Source organism: Henckelia pumila, chromosome 3 (assembly GCF_033568475.1).
Source record: "Henckelia pumila isolate YLH828 chromosome 3, ASM3356847v2, whole genome shotgun sequence".
NCBI lineage: Eukaryota > Viridiplantae > Streptophyta > Magnoliopsida > Lamiales > Gesneriaceae > Henckelia > Henckelia pumila.
In genome coordinates, this window is record NC_133122.1 from 59720546 (window position 1) to 59741637 (window position 21092).

General features: G+C 38.4%; 1 protein-coding gene across 1 annotated transcript; it reads right to left on the minus strand.

The window, feature by feature from the left end:
• Positions 1–19329: 19329 nt before the first annotated feature.
• Positions 19330–19807, minus strand: LOC140888812 (uncharacterized). Its single transcript, XM_073296515.1, has 2 exons — positions 19777–19807; positions 19330–19724 (listed from the first exon to the last, which is right to left on the minus strand). The coding sequence occupies exons 1-2, from the start codon at positions 19805–19807 to the stop codon at positions 19330–19332; spliced, it is 426 nt and encodes a 141-aa protein (XP_073152616.1).
• Between the last annotated feature and the right edge of the window lie 1285 nt (positions 19808–21092).

Here is a 21092-nt window from a genome sequence, read left to right on the forward strand (position 1 = left end):
CATTGTATAATCTATTTTATAATCTCAATATTTTTTTCCTCCTCTTGACAGTGAATCAGAGGGGAAAAAAGTTAGATACGGACAAATGGACAGATATTAAAATAACAATACCCCACAAATCATCGTGAAATACATTATCATGGTAAACAAAAAGTGGTAATATTACACTTGGGGAGAAATCAAGACTTCGGACGCATATAAAACAGTTTCGATTTTATTATATGTTTGTATATTAATTGGTTCGTAGAGAAAGGATAATAATAAAATTAAAGTTAACGTATACATATATAGAATAATGATAACTGTAAATAATAGATATATAAATATTGAAATTGTAAATATTATGTCGTTCGAAAATATTGCAACTATTTTTATTAGTTGCAATGTCGAAAATTATATTGATTTAATCTCTAGGATATTTATAGTTTTTCTTTCAAAGTTTTTATATTATTATCATGAAATCATTACTTAATTGCTTGTTAATATCTTATCATTTCAATTAATTTATTTAACCACACTATGAAAAAAAAAAATTAACGCACATAACTTTTACTAGTTATACTAATAAGCACACTTGTCAAAGACTAATACAACAACACGATTATAATTGACATTATGTATTATATTTTTAAAAGATACTAGATACATTTTTTGAAAAAAAATGTTAAGTGAACCGAAGTATAATTCGTAGAGTGATATTGGAAAAATATTATTTTTGGTCCAATAAGTTGTCCTTTTTTTTTGTTTTTGGTACATTATATTTTCAAAATTTGATTTTGGTACACTAACTTTTAATTTTCAATGATTTTGGTCCAATTCTTGACATGGTAACTAGACATGTCGGTTTTCTCGATGTCATTTAAGTATTTTCTGGTACTACATCAGCCGTTGAACCAAAATATCCGAAAATGAAAAGTTAGTGTACCATAAAAGTTTGAAATTTAATGGACCAAAACCAAAAAATAAAAAAGTTAATGAACAAAAAAATATTCTCTTTGATATATAATTTTTATATAAGCTGAAATAAAGGGATTAGTTTTCGATATACCGTATAAAAAATATTGATATGAAAAAAAATTCATACCGGTACGATAACGAAATTTCGAAATTTTGACATTTTATACCGTATAAATATCGAAATAAAATTCGATATACCAAAAAAATATCTAAATATAAAAACAATTTCTACACGATATCGTAAAAATTCGATATTTTGATTCGATATGCCAACATTAAGCTGAATAATTTTAGTGATGAATCAACGAGAGACCCGAACCCTTTTTTTTTAAGTCAAAAAATTTTATGAGACAGTCTCAAAAGATATTTTTTAAAGAAGAGTCTTATATGTGTTATCTATTAAAAAATATTATATTTTATGTTAAAAATATTACTTAATATTATAAATATGGATAGTGTTGAGCCGTGTTAAAGAAATGTTACTCTTTTTAATAATAAAAAAAAACTGGCCTTTGAATGAAAGGTAAATATCCCATCAAGGAAACCCGAAATAAGAAAAAATCCAACTAACCTGTATTCGGGAAGTTCTATGATCCACGAGGTGAAATTCACCCGGTGGATCTGGGCCGTTCATGGGGCCGGGCCCCATGAATAGAAGCCCGGGCCCCACAAAATTATGTGGGGCCCGGGCTATTTGAACGGTAGATGCTGCATCGGGTGAATTTCACCCGGTGCAGCATAGAATAAGCCCCTGTATTCAATGCAATTGGGACACGGATCCCCTGCTATGGGGATCCCACAGCAGGGGATGCTGTGGGAGTGAAACGGTTTCGTTTTACTCCCACAACCCCACTTTCAACTTTTTGCTTTTTTTTTTCTTTTTTTTTTAAATATTTTTTTGCATATATATATAAGTAATAAACTATATTTTTTTAAAGAAGTAAATAATAAATTTATATATTAAATAGTATTTTTTCCACCTATTAAAATGAAGATGTATAAATTATAACAAGAAAAAATAATTTTAAAAAATGGACAATATAAAAAAGAGGAATATATATATATATATAAAAGAAAATAAGAAGAATTATAATATAAAAATTGTTAAAACATTTTTTTTAAAAAAATGTTGCTATTGGGCAGTGGGAGTAAAATTAACAAATCCCTTACGTGTGTATGAAAACAAAAACCCTCTACAAACTAAGTAAAAATATAAAAAAATTAAATTTGTAAAAAATCAAGAAATTCGAGCTTTATATATTCGAGCATTTCTCTTTCCTATTGTAAATATTTTTTTTAAAAAATTGAATGGAAGAAAAGAAACGAAAAATGGTTAAGTTGAAGAGGGAAAGAAGAAAAAAAAAGTATAAATGAAATATAAAAAAATGTTTTGCTTCTACAACAAAAGAGAAATTAAAAAGCCCACAAAAATATAGAAACAAGAAATTCAAACAATAGAAAAATAAAAAAATTTAAAATATATATATATATATATATATATATATATATATATATATATGCAAAAAAAAATATATATAAAAAAAAGAAAAAAAAAACCAAAAAGTTGAAAGTGGGGCTGTGGGAGTAAAACGAAACTGTTTCTCACAACATTCTTTTTATGCCAAAAATATTAATTTTTATTATAAATATAGGTAGAATTGACCCGTCTCATGAATAAAGATGCGTGAGACCGTTTTATGAGAGACCTACTCATTTATTTAAAATCATTAATTTAATTTTTTAATGATAATTATTACTTTAAATTAAATGAATTAAACTATATACAGTATTTCATATAAAATAAATTTAACAAGAATTTAAGAGTGAATTGTGAATAAATCCCTAAACCCAAACCTAACCTTTTTATAAATCCCTACAATAAAAATTCTTTCTTAAAACTCCCTAGTACCACCAAACTTGGTCAAATCCAATGTTTAATTCTTGTACCCAATTTATGCATTTATGTACTTCATTTATGCTAATTTTGTGCTCAATTATGATACTTGAATCATTCGCAAAAATGGTATCAGAGCTTTAGGTTAATTATTCAGACTTTATATTATTCGTTAATTCATACTTTTCTTTGTTGAGTAGAAGATTTTCTACAAAAGATGACTTCAAACGAAGGTTTGAATCAAGAGGATTTTATTCATATAAAATCCTATAAACAAGTTAATCTACTCATAATAGATTACTTAAAACAGGTTGCGATTAATGCTCTTAATTTTGAAGGGAGTAAGAAAGATGATCTCTAACTCTAAATTTTTAGAGATTATCCCAGATTCCTCTAAACTCTCCGGAGATCTTAGAGAAATTCAAAAGACGGTACAATATTACATCAATCAGCTGTATGAAATACCTCGGCAAATTGAAAAAATCCTTAAGAAACAAGAAGAAATTCTTGGAACTCCAAAGGATCTTCAAAATAAAATCATAAATCTAGAATACACTTCTGGTTCTAGAAAAGGAAATACAGGAGGAAGGTTACCACTCTCGTTTGGTACTGAACCTTTGTTACATCAGAAAGGTAAAACCAAAATGGTTCAAAAACCTTTAACTGATGATGAAAGGATGATTAATCTTATAAAAGCAGTATCAGAAAAAAAACACTATCTGATGACTACTTTAAAAAGATTAAATCTCGAGGATCTACAAGATCTTGCGGATTCTTTTGCGAATCTCAAAATAGTAGATCTAAAAATGAATTCTCCTGAGGGTGAACAACCCATAGGAAATCCCCCAAGATATGTGGTTAAAACAGAAAAACCACATAGTGAGTTCCAGGTTGGAGAAAATTCACATCCAGCAGGAACCAGATCAAGGAGTAAAATCCCACTCCATCAAACTCCTTACGGAAACACTGTTTTAGATCCAATACATCCTTACGGGGTTATGTTAAACCTTGATATTTTGGACTTCAAAAACAGAGAAGATCTTATAGATGATTGGACGTCAGCTATGAGAATTGCAGCAGGGACATTAGATCTCAATAAAGAAGGATTCATTAAACTTCTAGAAATGAGTCTAATAGGATCTGTCAAGATTGCATGGGAGATGAATACGAAGGAATCAATCTTAGCAGGAGAATCCCTCAGCGAGATTGGAGAAAGAATGATCACCCTATTTAAAGCACAATTCATAGGGGTAGACTATTTCAATAATCAAGATACAGAGAAAAAGAGAAGATATACTCAAGCTCTGTATAGCCTCGAGTTACATGATATCTGTTTAGTTGATGAATACATTATGTTATTCACCAAATACATATGGAATTCAGGAGTCGAGGAAAATGTAGCTATTCAGCTATTTTTCGTAAAAATGCCAAGTCCCTGGAAAGAAATGCTGATTAAAGAATACGTTCCAGGTCATCTAGATACATTGGCAAGACACGCGTCCTTTTTGAAAGGAAAATTGGCAGAATGGTGCCATATGACAGCATTACAGAAGAACTACAAGAAAATAAGGGGTATAGATAAACGTACACCTTTATGTTGTAGAGAAAATGATCTTTCAACGATCATTGGAAACAGATCACAGAGATTTAAAAGGAAGAAATTCAGAAATAATCCCTATAATAAAAGAATGAGAAGTTCTTGGAAACCAAGAACATTTTGGTCCAAACAAAAGGCCAGATCTTATAGATCAGGAAGAAGAAGTGGACCTACAAGAACATCCCAGTAACAAGCTCATCACAAGGCAGGGGAAGAACACCATCAAGAAGAACTTTCAGAAGAACTCATACAAGAGCAAGTGAAAGTTTCAAGGATTGCAACTGCTGAACATGTGGAGCAAGAGGACATATATCTACAAATTGTCCAGAAAACCAGAAAAAAGGAGTTAAACTCTTTGAAGCAACACCAGATATGGATGATGCGGTCTTCTTTCAAGATCTAGTCCAAGTATATCAATTTGAGGATATCTCATCAGATGAAATCATATACGAAGAAGAGATATTGTTTAGTCAAGAAGATTCTGAGGATGAATCAGAATCAAAATCAGAATCAGAATAAAGAAGAAGTGTTTTGGCAGGAAACACATGAAAGTTTGGCTGGATTCTTTAGCAAAACCACGATATCTCATAATATGGTCCAAAGGATTATGAGAGAAAATCCAACATTACAAAAGTACCAGGGATTTTCGGCAGGACAAGTAGAAAGAGTCTTAGGCAACCTAGGGCTTAGACAAAGAAGACATAATTTGATTTACAAAGTATCCAGAAGGGAAATGACAATCCCCATGGAGTTAACAAGTAATCAAATAGAGATGCAGTTAATTCCTTTTGAAGAAATAAGAGAGAAATTGCAAAAGTTGAAAAGCAAGGACGATGTCTTGGATTCATATTGGAGCAATTCAAATAATGATTAAGGCAACTTTTAAAGAAGGAATAGATTCACCTATAGATATCGTAGTATGCGATAAAAGAATGGGGAATATTCAAGATGCTGTCCTGGGTACTATCTCTGGAAATCTTTGTGCAGGAAAAATTGTAGGAGTTATTTATCCAAGAATAGCCTACAATTTAGCTGACAGGGACTTTAGTCGAGCCTTGACGTTGCATCAAAACTTCAAGAAAAAAAAGACTAATGAAGGAAGGTAATAGGCCATATTCTATTACATATCAAATTTCATATGCTCTTTTTAATACTCACCATTCTGAATTATTTATTAGAAATGAGTTCATTGAAATTCCAGAGATCTTAGGGAAAGTTGCTCATGCGATATACCCAGAAAGAATCGAGTTTCCTTTAATTCAGGAAACAGACATTCAAGACAGACCGGTTCTATACAGAGACCTTAAAATAGAACCTCGAAGGTTATCTTTCCAAGGAAACCGAATGACAAGTAGGAGATGGGACAAATCTCCTATTCAAGAAATTTCACCAGAAGAAAAAGAGTTTTCTATAATAGGAAAACTTAGATCTCCAGAAGGATGGAAAGAAGTAAAATTAGTATTCGAAATTACAAGTCATCGGAACCAGTTCCCTTGTAACTCGATTTACTATTTGGAACAACAGGAAAAAGGAACTTACCAAGGATTAATAAATATTGGAGAATTGGAAGTTAAGATCTGTGGAATTCCAGGAAAAGAAGTGGATCAGCTCATTCTTGGCCTAGAGTTTCTGGAGGACCATAAACCATGGAAACGCCTTGAAAAAGGAATAGAGTTCATGGCAAAAGAAAAGACTTGGAGGATTCAATAAGAATTCTATGAAATGGAAAACCAAGAGAATTGGATAAGGGACAATCCCTTAATCAGATTCGAAAACTCTGTTTACAAACAGAGGAAAAAGCAATTGTTGAAATTAGTAAGTTATGAACATGATTTACTAGAACGCATTGAAGAGGTAGAAAGGAGTAACCATACTCTACCTTCTGAAGCCTTAGGAAGACTAAAGGCGAATAGTCTTAATCGGATTACTGAGTTACAACACATGCTGTTAAAAATGGCAGGGCCATTTAGTAATCCCTTTAAAAAATGACAACAAGTCCATTCTCCATATACTTTTGATAGGAATGTTGTATGAACAATATAAGGCTGAATACTTTGCAGCTTATATTGATTCGGGAGCAGAAATTTGTACAGCAAAAAGAGGAGTCTTCCCTGAAGAATGTGAAGAAGAATTACAAAAAATTGCTGGACGAGATTTCTCTAGAAGAATTTTAATTCTTTGTAAAGGAATAAAACAAGCAGAGATCCTTATGGGAGGAGCAGGCCAGACACCTTGGTACAAGGTAAAGACACCACCAATCTATTTCCATGATACAAGAGCTGATATCCTCTTGGGAAATAACTTCTTACAAATGTTTAAGAAGTACACACAAGACAATGAGTCAAGAAGGCTTATGTTCACTACAATTTGTGATCATAAAATTATCATTCAAAGACTCAAGGTTGCTTTTTATCGACAATTGCCGATAATATTTCGCAGCCAGCGTGGTGATAAAGGACAATTTTTTCACCCAAAAATGAAAGATCCAAAAAGGTTTGGAGAAACTATGTTGAAAATAACAACAGAACAAGAACTCCAAACAGAGGATATGGCGCTTCTCAAGGTAACTCTACATCACAGAGATATAGAGTTAGAAAATAAGGTATCCCTTGAAGATGTCAAAAAGAGGTTTAAAGAAAGTTATAACGAACATCCTTTGGCATGGTGGGATAGAAATCAACTCAAAGCCAGTCTTACTCTAAAGGAAGGCAAAGAGTATGAATTCGTCAGATATAAGCCTATCCCGATGAACTTAACAGATCAAAGGGATATAAGAATGATTATCAAGGAACATTTGGACAATCAAAGAAGGAGTTTCACCATATAGCAACCCAGGATTTCTGTTCAGAAATCATGGTGAAATAAAAAGAGGAAAACCCAGGTTAGCTATTAATTACCAAGGTATTAATAAAATCCTGAAATTTGATGTGTACATCATACCCAGTAGAGAACATCTAATTAGCTGTGTACGAAATGCTAGAGTGTTCTCAAAATTTGATTGTAAGTCTGGATTCTACCAGATAAGAATGGAAGAAGACAGTAAGAAATTTACAGCCTTTTTTACTCCACAAGGACACTATATTTGGGAAGTTATGCCTATGAGATTGGCTAATGCACCCCAAATATTTTAAAAAAATATGGATAACCTTTTTAAGAATTATTTCAACTTTATGTTTGCTTATATTGATGATATTCTTATAGCATCAAAAAACATCGACGAACACGTTAAACATTTAGAGATTTTCTCTAAAATTTGCAAACAAGAGGGATTGGTATTATCTGAAAATAAAGCAGTCATAGCAACAAGGAAAATTGAATTCCTTGGTATTGAGATTGATGAATCCGAAATAATTCTACAACCCCATATTGTGGAAAAGGTAAAGAATTTTCCAGATAAATTCAAAGACGTAAAACAACTCCAGAGTTTTCTTGGAGTAGTTAATTTTGCAGGGATGTTCATTAACAACCTAGCAATGTACAGAAAGGTGTTCAGTCCTTTGTTAAAAAAGGATGCTAAGTTTATATGGACCGATGACCATACTAAAGGGGTAAACCAATTAAAGGAGATATGTAAGAATCTCCCAAAAATGGCTATACCCATAGATGAAGATGATCTGGTGTTATTCACGGATGCCAGTGACGAATGGTGGGCAGCAGTCCTTACCAAGATCACCCCAGATGGAGAAATACCATGCAGATATTGTAGCGGTCTTTTCAGAATCAGAGGCCATCAGATGACATATCAACGAGAAGGAATTTTATGCAGTTAAAAGGGCTTTCGAAAAATGGCCATTATTTTTATTTGCTAAAAAATTCACACTCAAGGTTGATAACACCCGGGTAAAAGCTTTCCTAAAAAATAAGATTGAATCTAAACCTGTGAAATCTAGGTTATTAAGATGACAAACATTATGTCAAAATTATATTTTTGATATTGTTATTATTAAATCCATGAAAATATTCTTGCAGATTTCTTAACAAGAGAGGGAAGACAGTGATGTGGATTCCATCATGAAAATGCAGAGGCATATCAGGGAACACCTTGGGTTGCTTCAAACCGAGTTCAACCAGTTAGCCATTAATGCTGAAATGGCCGACAGGTTACAACAAGCTGATCGGATCAAAGTATCTAATCGAATTACAGGATGTATGCAGGCTCAAACACAACTTTGGGCTGCTATTCAAGGGCCAATTGTGAAGGCTATAGAGAAACCATTGGTTTATCATAAACAAGATATTCTAAAACCACTGGTTTTACAAAAACAAGAAATACAACCACCAGTTGTGAAACAAGATGTTGAGGGATCTAAAACTCAAGAAACAAGTGTGAATCTATCATCAGCCTTTGATGGTTTGGATGAAGCAACAATTGATGAGGATAACTCATCAAGTCAACCCTCCGCCTCTGGGGTAAAAGAGGAAGAGATCAATCTTAGGCCCAATACAGATAAGGGAAAATCTAAGATCGATACTAACCCAGCTATTATTTCTCCATTTCAGGTTTATCAACAGAGGTGGGAGAAATTAAGTACAAGAAGTGAAATTAACCCTAACACTTGCAGGGTTGTTGTAGCAGGGATATATCCAAGGGTTTGGCTAAAAAACAATGTCAATCCTAAGGATGTAAAGCTCTGGTATGAATTTGGGGCTTTGACCTCAGTTCATACAACGCCACCAAGCTTTCCAGTGATATCACAGTTACCAAAATGGATTCAGGAAGCAGTCCAAGAAACATGGGCAAATAACGACCATTTGTCCAGAGGAGATGTGCTTGAATTATATTTCTTTAGTGCAGCTCCAGAACCAACCGGGAAAGGATCACACGAGCCCTTTCATTTCATCAAGCTGAGGAGACCTGACATGAATAATCAAAAATTCATCAAGGATCCCCTATCTGAAGAAATACCATTAGTATCCACTTTTGGAGAAGATGAAATTTCAACCAGAAGGGCATGGGGTATTTGGGTTTGTCTCACCGAGATGGACAAGGTCAAGTTTTCGTTCAAATTTTATCAGAATTCTGTGAACGGATCATTCCTGTTAAACACAATGACAGGAAAAACTACGGCTTTTGCGGAAGAACTCTTCGAAAAGAAGAGGAACTTTTTGTGGAACAACAAGCTGCCGGGGAGTAAAGAAACTCGCCGAAAATTTTGTAACATGGCTCATATCGGAAGATGGTCAGAGAATATCTGCCCAGAGTGTCCAAACCAGAAGGAGCCAGAATTTGAAAAAAACTTCAGACCCCGAACGGATCAAAAAGAATTTTCCGAGACAAGCAAAGGTGGACAGGGACCACCAAAGATGCGTTTTTTCAGGGGACCACTGCAAAAGCAGAAGATGCCTCGACAACAATAAAAAAGGCATGTGAGGAAGATAGAGCCAAAAAAAAAAGGACAGCATGTGACTCCTCCACCAAAAGATGCCATCAATAATGGCATAACAGGACAAGGTGGATAACGGGTGACTCATCTACTAGCTAAAGATGCCATTAATAATGACATAAAAGGACAAGACAAAATAGCTGTAAGATTCCCTGAAGTTTCTCGGTGAAACGAGTGGAACCTCAGCTATAAATACAAGCGTTCAAGGAAGCTGAAGATATCGAGCATTCCCTTCAGTTTTCTTACAAATAAATTGTTGTAATATTTCTCTTTCTATTGTAATAAGTTTTATGTTTATTTATTTCAAGAACAAAGCTACTATGAGTAGCTAAACAAGTTGTCTTCTCCTCTTCAAAGGAGTTGATTTATGTAATAATATTATGTCTGAATAATTTTTCTAAAGTATCTTGTTCTTTCATGATCATATTTTATAATTAAATTCATATACCGTACGCCTTAAGGTAGAAAATGAATTAAGGCTGTGCTGGGTGTCGTTGAAGGAGCTTGTGCAGAAACCATCTGTTAGCTTGTGCAGAAACCATCTGTTGCGACTGCGTGGTTGGAGTGTGAGGAGCACTTCGTAAAAATCGGCAGGTATGACCCGAAGACACTATGGTCAAAGAGGTATTTGAATTTAATTCATCTTACGGAAGCATGTTGGACCCTAATCCAGAGTATATCGGCTGGAAACCTTGCGTAACTGATAGTTCTGACTTGCCTGAACGGGTTCGATAGGTTAAACAATGCCACATATAAAGGATTAAATGCTAAACACTTTGTTAAGACAAATTTGGGGACCACTAGGGAGTTGAAACAAAGAAATTTGAGTGTACAACCGAGCCATACGATCCATATTATACTCTCGGCTATAGGCAATGAAATGCGCTGACTTGGTGAGTCGGTCCACCACAACCCAGATAGCATCACAGTTTCTCGGGGATACCGGCAAATGGGTCACAAAGTCCATTGTGATAAACTCCCATTTCCATTCAGGAATAGGCAGATTGTGAAGCAATCCTCCAGGTCGTCGTTGCTCTGCCTTGACCTGTTGACACACCAAACATCTCGAAACAAACTGATAAACACTACGTTTTATTTCCTTCCACCAGAAACGAGTACGTAGATCCTTGTACATCTTGTTTCTTCCATGATGAATACTCAACTTAGTGCGATGCGCCTGAGACAAAATCTCCTCTCGCAACTCTACATCCTGCGGAATCACAAGCCTACCAGACAAACACAGAAAGCCATCTGACTGATAATGAAATCCAGACGAGCTACCCTCGTTAGCTAGACGAGTTAAACGCTGGGTCTTCGAATTAGACATCTGAGCATCTTGAATCCGCGAATACAAAGCTGGCTCAGATAATATCGCAAACATCTGGATACTCTGCATACCTTTCTTATGCTTGAAAGTATATCCTGAAGTACAACAGTCAGTGATCGCACTAGACATCGAACAAGTCTGAAGTGCGAATAGTCGCACCTTGCGACTCAAAGCATTAGCAGTGAGATTAGCAGCTCTCGGATGGTACTTAATCTCGCAATCATAGTCCTTAAGCAAGTCCATCCAACGTCTCTGCCTCATGTTCAACTCCGCTTGAGTGAACAAATACTTGAGACTATTATGGTCGGTGAAGATCTCAAATTTCTCGCCATATAGATAATGACGCCAGATCTTCAAAGCGAACACAATGGCTGCCAATTCCAAATCATGGTCTGGGTAGTTGTCCTCATGAAGCTTCAGCTGTCTAGAAGCGTATGCAATCACATGCCCATTCTGAGTCAGGACACAACCTAACCCCTGAAGAGAAGCATCAGTGTACACCACATACCCTCCAGATCCTGACGGTAATGCCAACACCGGCGCTGAAGTCAACCGCTGTCGAAGCTCACAGAAGTTCTCCTCATACTCGGAGGACCATTCGAAATCAACACCCTTGCGAGTAAGTTGCGTTAACGGTCGAGCTAACTGAGAGAAGTTCAGAATGAAGCGACGATAATACCCTGCTAGACCCAGAAAACTACGGATCTCAGCAACTGTCGTCGGACGCGACCAATTAAGCACCGCCTCAATCTTGCTTGGATCAACAGAAATCCCCTCTCTGGATATGATATGGCCAAGAAAGACCACTCGATCCATCCAAAACTCACACTTGCTTAGCTTGGCGTATAACTGCTCATCTCGAAGAGTCTGCAGTACCAACCGCAAGTGAGAAACATGCTCTTCCGTATTATGTGAATACACCAAGATGTCGTCAATGAAGACCATGACAAACTTGTCCAAATACTCCCTGAAGACACGGTTCATCAGGTCCATGAATATTGCCGGCGCATTAGTCAAACCAAATGGCATCACTAAAAACTCGTAATGCTCATAACGAGTACGGAATGCAGTCTTGGCTACGTCTTGATCTCGGACTCTCAACTGATGATACCCGGATCTCAAGTCAATCTTGGAGTAAACTGAAGTGCCCTTCAGCTGATCAAAGAAGTCATCAATACGAGGCAAGGGATACTTGTTCTTCACAGTGACTCGATTCAGCTGCTGATAGTCAATGCACAGCCGCATTGACCCATCCTTCTTCTTCACAAAGAGAACAGGAGCTCCCCAAGGAGATACACTAGGACGAATGTACCCCTTTTCCAAAAGAACCTGTAGTTGATTCTTCAACTCACGCATCTCTGACGGAGCCAAACGATACGGTGCTCTAGAAATAGGCGAAGTACCTGGCATCAACTCTATGCCAAACTCGACTTTCCTAACAGGAGAAAAACCCGGAATCTCATCAGGAAATACATCTGGAAATTCATCCACGACTGAAATGCTCTCTATCACAATGCTCTCAGTGGACAAATAAACTGCATAGATAAGTTAGCCTTCCCCGCCAGACTCTAGAGCTCGACAGGCTCTCAAAGCTGATACCAAAGGCATCGGATATCGCGCTCCCTCTCCATAGAAAAACCAGCTATTACTCCCCTCCGGATGAAAGCGTACTAATCTTTGGTAGTAGTCCACTGAAGCTTGATAGGTAGTCAACATATCTATTCCCAGAATGCAATCAAAGTCGTCCATCGCAAGAACCATGAGATTTGCTAACAGAATGTTCCCCTCAAACTCTAAAGGGCAACCCATCACTAGACGCTTAGCCAAAGCAGATTGGCCCGTCGGAGTAGAAACAGACATCACTACGTCTAGTGCAATGCATGATAACTTATGCCTCTTAACAAAACGTACAGAAATGAAGGAATGAGATGCACCAGTGTCAATAAGTACAAGAGCAGGTATACCATAAAGCAGAAATGTACCTGCGATGACTTTCTCATTCTCCTCCACTGCCTGATCATGTCTCAGGGCAAACACCTGGCCAGAAGCTCGTGGCCTCAAATGAGAACTCCCAGCAGGCTGTCCCTGCGACCTCTGCTGAACGGTGGCCTGAGAACCAGATCCTGAACCAGAATTAGAACCGCCTCCCCCAGATAGTGGACAATCCCTCCGGATATGACCAGTCTCTCCACAATGGAAACAAGCTCCAGAAGCTTTACGGCACTTGTCGGATGGATGGTTCTTCCCACAGTGATCACACTTGTCCTTCTTTCCGAAACGGACAACACCAGCAGAGCCAGAGGAAGAAGAAGTAGATCCAAACTTCTTGAAATATTGGGCACGGGGATCCAAAGAACAAGCAGGTCTCGACTGAGAGAAAGACCTGTTTCACCGAATGCTATCCTCTGCCTGGTGACAACGGCTCACCAAACCCTCGTAGGACATGTCGTCACCAACCGCCACACGATCATGGATATCAGGGTTAAGGCCATGAAGGAACAGATTATACTTCATCTCGGAGCTGTCAGCAATCTCGAGGCAATAGGATAGCAGATCAAAGAACTTCTGCTGATACTCATCAATAGACATGGCTCCCTGTCGCAGACTCAGTAGCTCGCCCGCCTTCGACTGACGGAGTGTAGGAGGAAAATACAGCTTCTGAAAATTTGTGCGGAACTCGGCCCAGGTGGCCACTCCTCTCGCCACAACAAAAGGTGCAGAAGTAAACCTCCACCACCTGCGCGCACGTCCATTCAGAAGATAACCAAGGGTCTCCATCTTCTGCTCCTCGGTGCATTGGAAAGTCTGAAAAGTCATCTCCATGCGGTCTAACCAGTTCTCCGCATCCTTCGGAGACTCACCTCCAACCAAGGGCTTAGGCCCCATTTTCAAGAATCGACGTACACTGAAATGGTCCTCATCTCGATGACGATGGCGGCGTTCCCGACTAGGCTCCCAGTCGGCATCACCCCAACGCCCACCAATACTGCCATGAGAACTCTGGTCGTCACGATCTGCCATCTACAAAATTAACCTAACGGTTATCTTATGTAGAATCTAAATCCCAAGAATACTTTGCATGCTCTGATACCATAAATGTAGTGACTCTTACCCGGATCACTTACTAAACAGAACTTAGGCATGCAATTAACTTAATTAAATGGATATCAGAATAAAACTGCAGAAACCATAAACAATATACAATCCCAAGGCAAGAAATATGTAAATACCCAAAAATATACAACCAAATCGAATAGTTGTATAAACCCAAAACAACAGAATAAAAACCTAAAGAAAGCTCCAGCTGACCAACCACTGCCTAGCCCCTCTTGGATCCACCCGCCTCATCCAATCGCAAACCTGCCCCATGGAATAGGGTGTCCAGAAACACAGAGTACGAGACGTGAGCATAAAACGCTCAGTACGAGAGTATGAGTGTACATGCATGCAAAGTGAACTCCCTATAAACTCGAGATCAAGGATCAGATAACAGAGACAGACCGGGCCCTGGTATGTAGCACGTTGTGCCGTCGCTTTAGGAGGTGGCTCCCATACCAAATACCAGTGGATTTCCGGACCCAAAGCCATGGAATTCCATCCACTAACAGGATAGGGTACAACCCTACTAATAGACATCTCGAAGGAGATAGCTCAGTATGCAAATGAATGCAGCATAAATCAATGACATATAAACCATGCAGTCACATAATACATGCATACTCAGTCAGGATATCTCGAACAATACTTTCGTACCTCAAATCAGTGCAAGCTCTACCAACTCTAGGTCCACGCCTATAGTCTGCTCTACACTGCCAAATGATACTAATATCATTAAAGTGCTCTAAAAGCCTTAACTAAGCTATTGCATACTCCTAAATATTTATAGGAAGCAAAAGCTATACATTCGTCCGTCGTTAGCCCTTTGTTGTCGATGCCTCCAGAACTTGGGCACAACTCCGCTAAGACTATCGAACGCCTCGCCAACCCCCGGGTTAAGCCTATGAAGACTAGAACTACTCCAATAGGACTAGAATGGAAAGGAAAACTCAGAATTGGCAAATGAAAGTGAAGCCTCAGCCTTCTATTTATAGACATCGATCGGAACCTCCGAACCTTGCTTTCGAACATTGTTATCTGCCACGTGTCAAAATATCACTGGTTGACTTCGGATAGGGGTGATCAGAGCTTCCGATCCTGATCGGAGCTTTCGATCCTGCCACACGTCATGCCTGACGTAATACCATCGGAGATTCCGATCCTGCATCGGAGCTTCCGATCCGTCTGGTACCCAATTTATTTAATTAGCGTTGATTAATCCCTTAATCACTGATTTTGGTTACGGGCTACTACATCACATGTGTCTAATTGTAAAAATTGTCTCTCTCCCTCTCTTCTCCCCTCTGTTTGTCAACGTGATTTTGAATATATGGTATATCTATGTACGTGTGTATCCCTATCTATCTATCTATCTATCTATCTATCTATCTATCTATCTATCTATCTATCTATCTATCTATCTATCTATCTATCCTGCCTCCATCTCCATGGATCATCGGTTGGCGGCGTCGGCGGCAGGGGAGACGGTGACGGCGATGGCGCGGCGAAGAGATGCAGGTGGCATCATGCACCCCTAGAAAATCTGTAGATGCGGCGGACCGGCAGTGGAAAGAGATGCAGGTGGCATCACACAACCCCTGGCAAAACCGCATAATCAATCGGCGATTTAGATCCAGAGGGAGGGATAAAGCGGCGCAATCATCGAAGGAGGAGAGAACAGAGAAATGGCGAGATTTGGAAGTGGAAAAAGAACGACGACAGTTCTGCAGATCTGGACGTGATTGGTGAGATGGAGAAGGTGTGGCAGTGCGCTGCGAAGAAGAAAGAGTCGCTGCAGCTTCAGAACGGTCGTGGTGTCTGAGATTCAACGACGATGATGGATGACGGCTCCAGTTTTGCGAAGAAGGAAATGTGGCGGCCACTAATGGTTTCCGGCGGTGAGTTAGCGGCGATATGGTGGCGAATCAGAGGCGAGATGGAGGCGATGAATTCTTTGGGCCGTGCGAAAGGGAGATAGATACATGTATACACACATGCATATATACACATATCTATTCTCGATTTTGCCATATAAATATTGTGTGAATAGTTAACAATAATTATCTTCCCGTTTGTTTTTATTCATGATGTACCTTAGTATAAAATCGTGAATACTCTTATTTTATCTATTTTATTTGTTTTGCCTAATGCTAAAAATATTATCACTTGATAATATTGTATTGTGTGGTAGTTTTAAGAGAATGGAGTATATATATTTTTTAAAATATATATATTTTTGCAGGGTGTCCATCTCGGGGTAAGATATTATCCTTGTTGATGGCGAATCGAAGTAACGATCTATCTCCGCACACGGAGTCTAGTGACAATATTGATTTTGATGACTGTCTTTCGCCTTTGAGTGATTTAGACACCCCCTTGCCGCGTGATCCGGAGAGTCCAAACCCCTTAAAAATTGTTAGTAAACTTGACTATTGCGAGAGGAGTAGATCCGGAGGTTTATCGGAGGGGGTTGAGGAGTGTGTATTGGAAAATTCAAAAATTTCAACCTCGTGCGAGAAACTTGACTTATTGACAAATCATATTATGAAAATTCCGAAAAAAGAAGATTCTTGTCACTACCCTCCCACGGGATATTTCGCCGTTTACTTGGAGTATTTTAATTATGAGTTTTCGCTTCCTCCAAATGCCATTTTGATAGAAATTGTTTGTAGGCTTGGTGTGAGTTTTAGTCAATTGACCCCGGGGGCTATCCTTGTATTTTCATGTTTTCTCCGTAGAATGAGCGAACTTCAATTGATTCCGACTGCGGAGCTATTTTTCTCACTCTTCGTGGTGCGTTGTTCCATGCCCGGCTCTTATATCTATTTTCAACCTCGTGTGGACTGTAAATTTTTATCCCGCTTTTCATCTCCAAAGAGTTCGTGGAGATCGGAATTTTTTTTCGTTTGGGATTATAGTGGGGGGGTTCCCACGAGTTGGAGTCCGGGGCCTAAAAAAATCATACTTGGTAAGACTCATCGCACTTTGCAGCTTGACTGTCGATCCTTGGGTCTTTTTGACGAAATAGTCGATCCTAGGAGTTTGGTTCATACTAGTAATGCTTTGTTCAAGTTGAATTTTGATAACTGTATTTTGCGTCTTCTTGGGATTCTTCCACCCGTGTTAATTTAAAATTTATTAAATTTATTTATTGATCATTCTCTCTTTTCTCTTTGTGCTTGTTTGTAGGTGACAAAATAAGTTTGGCGGAGGTTCGCATTTGCATAGAGAAAAACGAGAAGAGTTCGTCAAAGATGTCGAGAAAAGAGTCACCAATGGATCGAGGTAATCATAATTCCCAAGGGATTCCAAGGAGGAAGAATTCTCTGGGGCCATCCGACCGTGTCAATCGTTCTGGTCCTCCAACTAGAAATATTGATGCTCGTGACCGAAGGAATGGTTGTAGAAGAAATGATGCTGACCGTGATACCCGTATTAGGGTGAGTGATAATGGTAAAATAAATCCAAAAAGAAGACGTGATGATGAACGAACAGTTCCTCCCGACACTCGTGAAGGTCGCCACTTGTTCTTGGAGGGAGTGAACCAAAATAATAATGCTGGATCTTTTTGGGATTTGAAAGATCCAGAGATTGGTTGGAGAACGGGAGCGGACCTGATTGGAGATCATGATAGGTTGCATTTACTCCCTCAACCTACCGAGGTGTTAACTCGGTCTCTTGCTTCGTCCGCCTTCCAGGTATATTATTACTTGTTTTTTGTTATTTATTATGATTTTTACATAATAAATAATTTTTTTATTTATGGGTGTTTACAGATTTTATCGCTTGCTCACACTTTTCAATTTCGAGAAGAGAGGTCTCGAAATTCCGGGAAAAAATTTGATGACGAGCTGACGTCCTTAAGGGGTAAGTGCCAAAAACTTGGCAAGGAAAACACTAAGGCTCAAGATGATTTTCTTAAGTCGCAAAAGGAACTTGAAGAAAAATCCAAAAAGTACGATGCCTTGTGCAAGGAGATGGAGCAACTTAAGGGGAAATATTCCTATGAATCGGAGACCGGAGAGAACTTTCTCAACTCGACAGTAGGCAAGAGTCTTTTGCGAAGTACCGGAGAAAAAACGATTGAAGGCTATCGAGCATCCTCAGCTTTTAGAGATGAAGTGATTCAGAGGACGATTGTTATTCATGATAAAGTTGTAGTGGATTGTCGCAAAGAACTGCGGAAAACATAATTAGTTCCGGAGGAAATTATTATGAAGATTTATCCTAAAATTCCGGAGCCTAGGACTGCATCTGAAAGAGTTGAAGATGACTTAGACCCAGCCTTAGGAAATTTATTGGGAGGTCTGGGTGATGAGGAGATGATCGAAGCTTTGCGTTCAAATTTTTAGCTTATACAATCAATAATGACGGTGTGTGTCGAAGCTACATGGAGATTAATCTTTGGAGCCGTGGAGCAGTTTATCTTTATTATTTCTTGCCACTTTTGGGCAAAATTTTTTTTTGTAACAAAGTCAAAGTCATAGACTTTGTCCGTTCTTTTTGAGTAAGTAAGTAGTTGGTGGAGGAGCAAAGGAAAAACAATAATTCCTTTATATATATATATATATATATATATATATATATATTCAATTTTGTCGATTATCATATCTCTTTTGCATTTTGAATTTGCTATTGCATACTTGTTTGATGAATAAAATACTATCGCTTTAATATTGAAGTACTTGGGAGGGGATCAGTCTCCTAAGATTTTGTCTCATGGGGAAGTTCTAAACCCACTTAGTACGTGGTGAGGTATCCCGGGACTTGTAATATTATTATTTCGTCTTGACCTCTTACAACGTCATAATTTCAAATGTCCCATGGGGCTGGCCAAGCCTCTTATTGTTGGGAATTTTTTTTATGATTGCTAGGGTCTATGACGTTTACATCGTAAGTAAGCGTTAGTATAAGAGAGGAGATATGATAAGCTTTCGACAAAGTGATCTGCTTGTATAATAAAATAATCATATTAGTTGAAAACTACATAACAAAATTGTAGTATCAAAACATAAAGAAAATATGCTAGTAACAAAAAAGGTAGATTTATCCTATTATTGGCGAGAGTTGCAGTTTATGCATAAAACTTCTTCAGGTTGGCCATGTTCCAAGGTCTGGGAAGTATTTTTCCATCTGAATGTTGGAGGCGATATGCTCCCATCTTCACAATCTCAATTACTTTGTACGGACCTTCCCATTTTGGGTCTAATTTACCCACAGACTTCAAGATGTCGGATTTTCTCAAGACCAGGTCTCCTACTTGGAAAGTTCTTGGTTTGACTCTGTCATTGTATGCTTTATTCATACAAGCTCGATATCTCTCGGCTCGTGTCGAAGCTTCATCTCTCAGTTCATCCACCAAGTCCAATGAAATTTGGAGGGCTTGGTCATTCCCAGATGAAGTGTACTCTTTCACTCGCCATGATTGCTCTCCAATTTTGGCAGGAGCCACAGCTTCCGCTCCGTAGGCTAGGTTGAAAGGAGATTCTCCAGTTGAAGAGCGTGGAGTGGTTCGATATGCCCATAGAAGACTTGACAACCCATCCACCCATTTTTCTTTGGCATTGCCTAGGCGTGTTTTGAGGTGCTATAGAATGGTCCGGTTGGTGACCTCGGTTTGCCCATTTGCTTGAGGATTCCCTACAGAAGTGAAGAACTGCTTGATAGAGAGTCCTTTGCACCAGTATTTTATCTTCGCTCCTGAGAAGTGAGTTCCATTGTCTGAAACCAAGGTTTGAGGAATGCCAAATCTGCATACTATATTCTTCCATAAGAAATTGATTACATCTCTCTCGGATATTTTGGCCAATGGTTCAGCTTTGACCCATTTGGTGAAATAATCCACCGCTACTATCAGAAATTTTCTTTGTCCGGTAGCAGGAGGAAAAGGACATACCAAATCCATTCCCCATTGAGCAAAAGGTAGAGGACTTTCCAGGGGCTGTAAGATTGTAGCCGGCTGGTGATGGAAGTTACCATGCTCTTGACATGCGTGACAATGTTTTGCTAACTCAACAGCGTCTTGCTTCATCGTTGGCCAAAAGTACCCTTGGCGCAATGCTTTCCCCGCGAGAGCTCTGCCAGCTAAGTGATTTCCACATATTCTTTCATGAATTTCACGGAGCACATAGTTTCCCTTAGCTGGCGTTAGACACTTTAGGTAAGGAGAAGAGAAACCTCTTTTGTACAGTTCTTCGTCAATGATCGTGAACCGAGCAGCTCTCACTCTAAGTTTTCGAGCTTCGACTTGGTTAGCAGGTAGTTTCTCCTGCTTCAAATAGTCGATTATTTTATCTTTCCAACTAGGTTCTTCGCTGTCAGCACAGAAGATTGTAACATCACTTCCATCAGTTTCTTCCTTGTCATATGTTAGGAATGTAATTTTCCTATTATCAACGTTGGCCAAGGATCTTGCTAACTTGGCGAGACGGTCCGCTGACTCATTCTCCATTCTAGGTATCTGCTTCACATCGTAGCTGTCCAAACGTGAGAGAAGCTCATTCACTTGAGTGAGGTACCCAAACATTTTATCTTCCTTCGCTTCATAATTTTCATTAACTTGACTGACTATAAGTTGGGAGTCGCTGTGTATCGTCAGTCTCTTTGACGACCCGTCGACATAAACCATCTATGTCTGGGTGGAGCTTTCCTCTTGAGTTACTGTCATCTCTACTAGAAAATCAGCCAGAATTTGTGCTTTAATTGCTGGACGCGGGCGATATTCAATTCCATATTGGCTCAATTCGACAGCCCACTTAACCATTCTTCCCGATGCTTCAGGACTCGAGATAATTTGTTTGAGAGGATGATTGGTGAGTACAATTATTGGATGAGACT

Coding starts and splice junctions, on each gene's coding strand:
- LOC140888812 (XM_073296515.1), bottom strand. CDS start 19,807: ATGGGTGGATGGGTTGTCAAGTCTTCTATGG. Junction 19,725..19,776: donor GGTTGTCAAGTCTTCTATGG/GCATATCGAACC, acceptor CTTTCAACCTAG/CCTACGGAGCGGAAGCTGTG.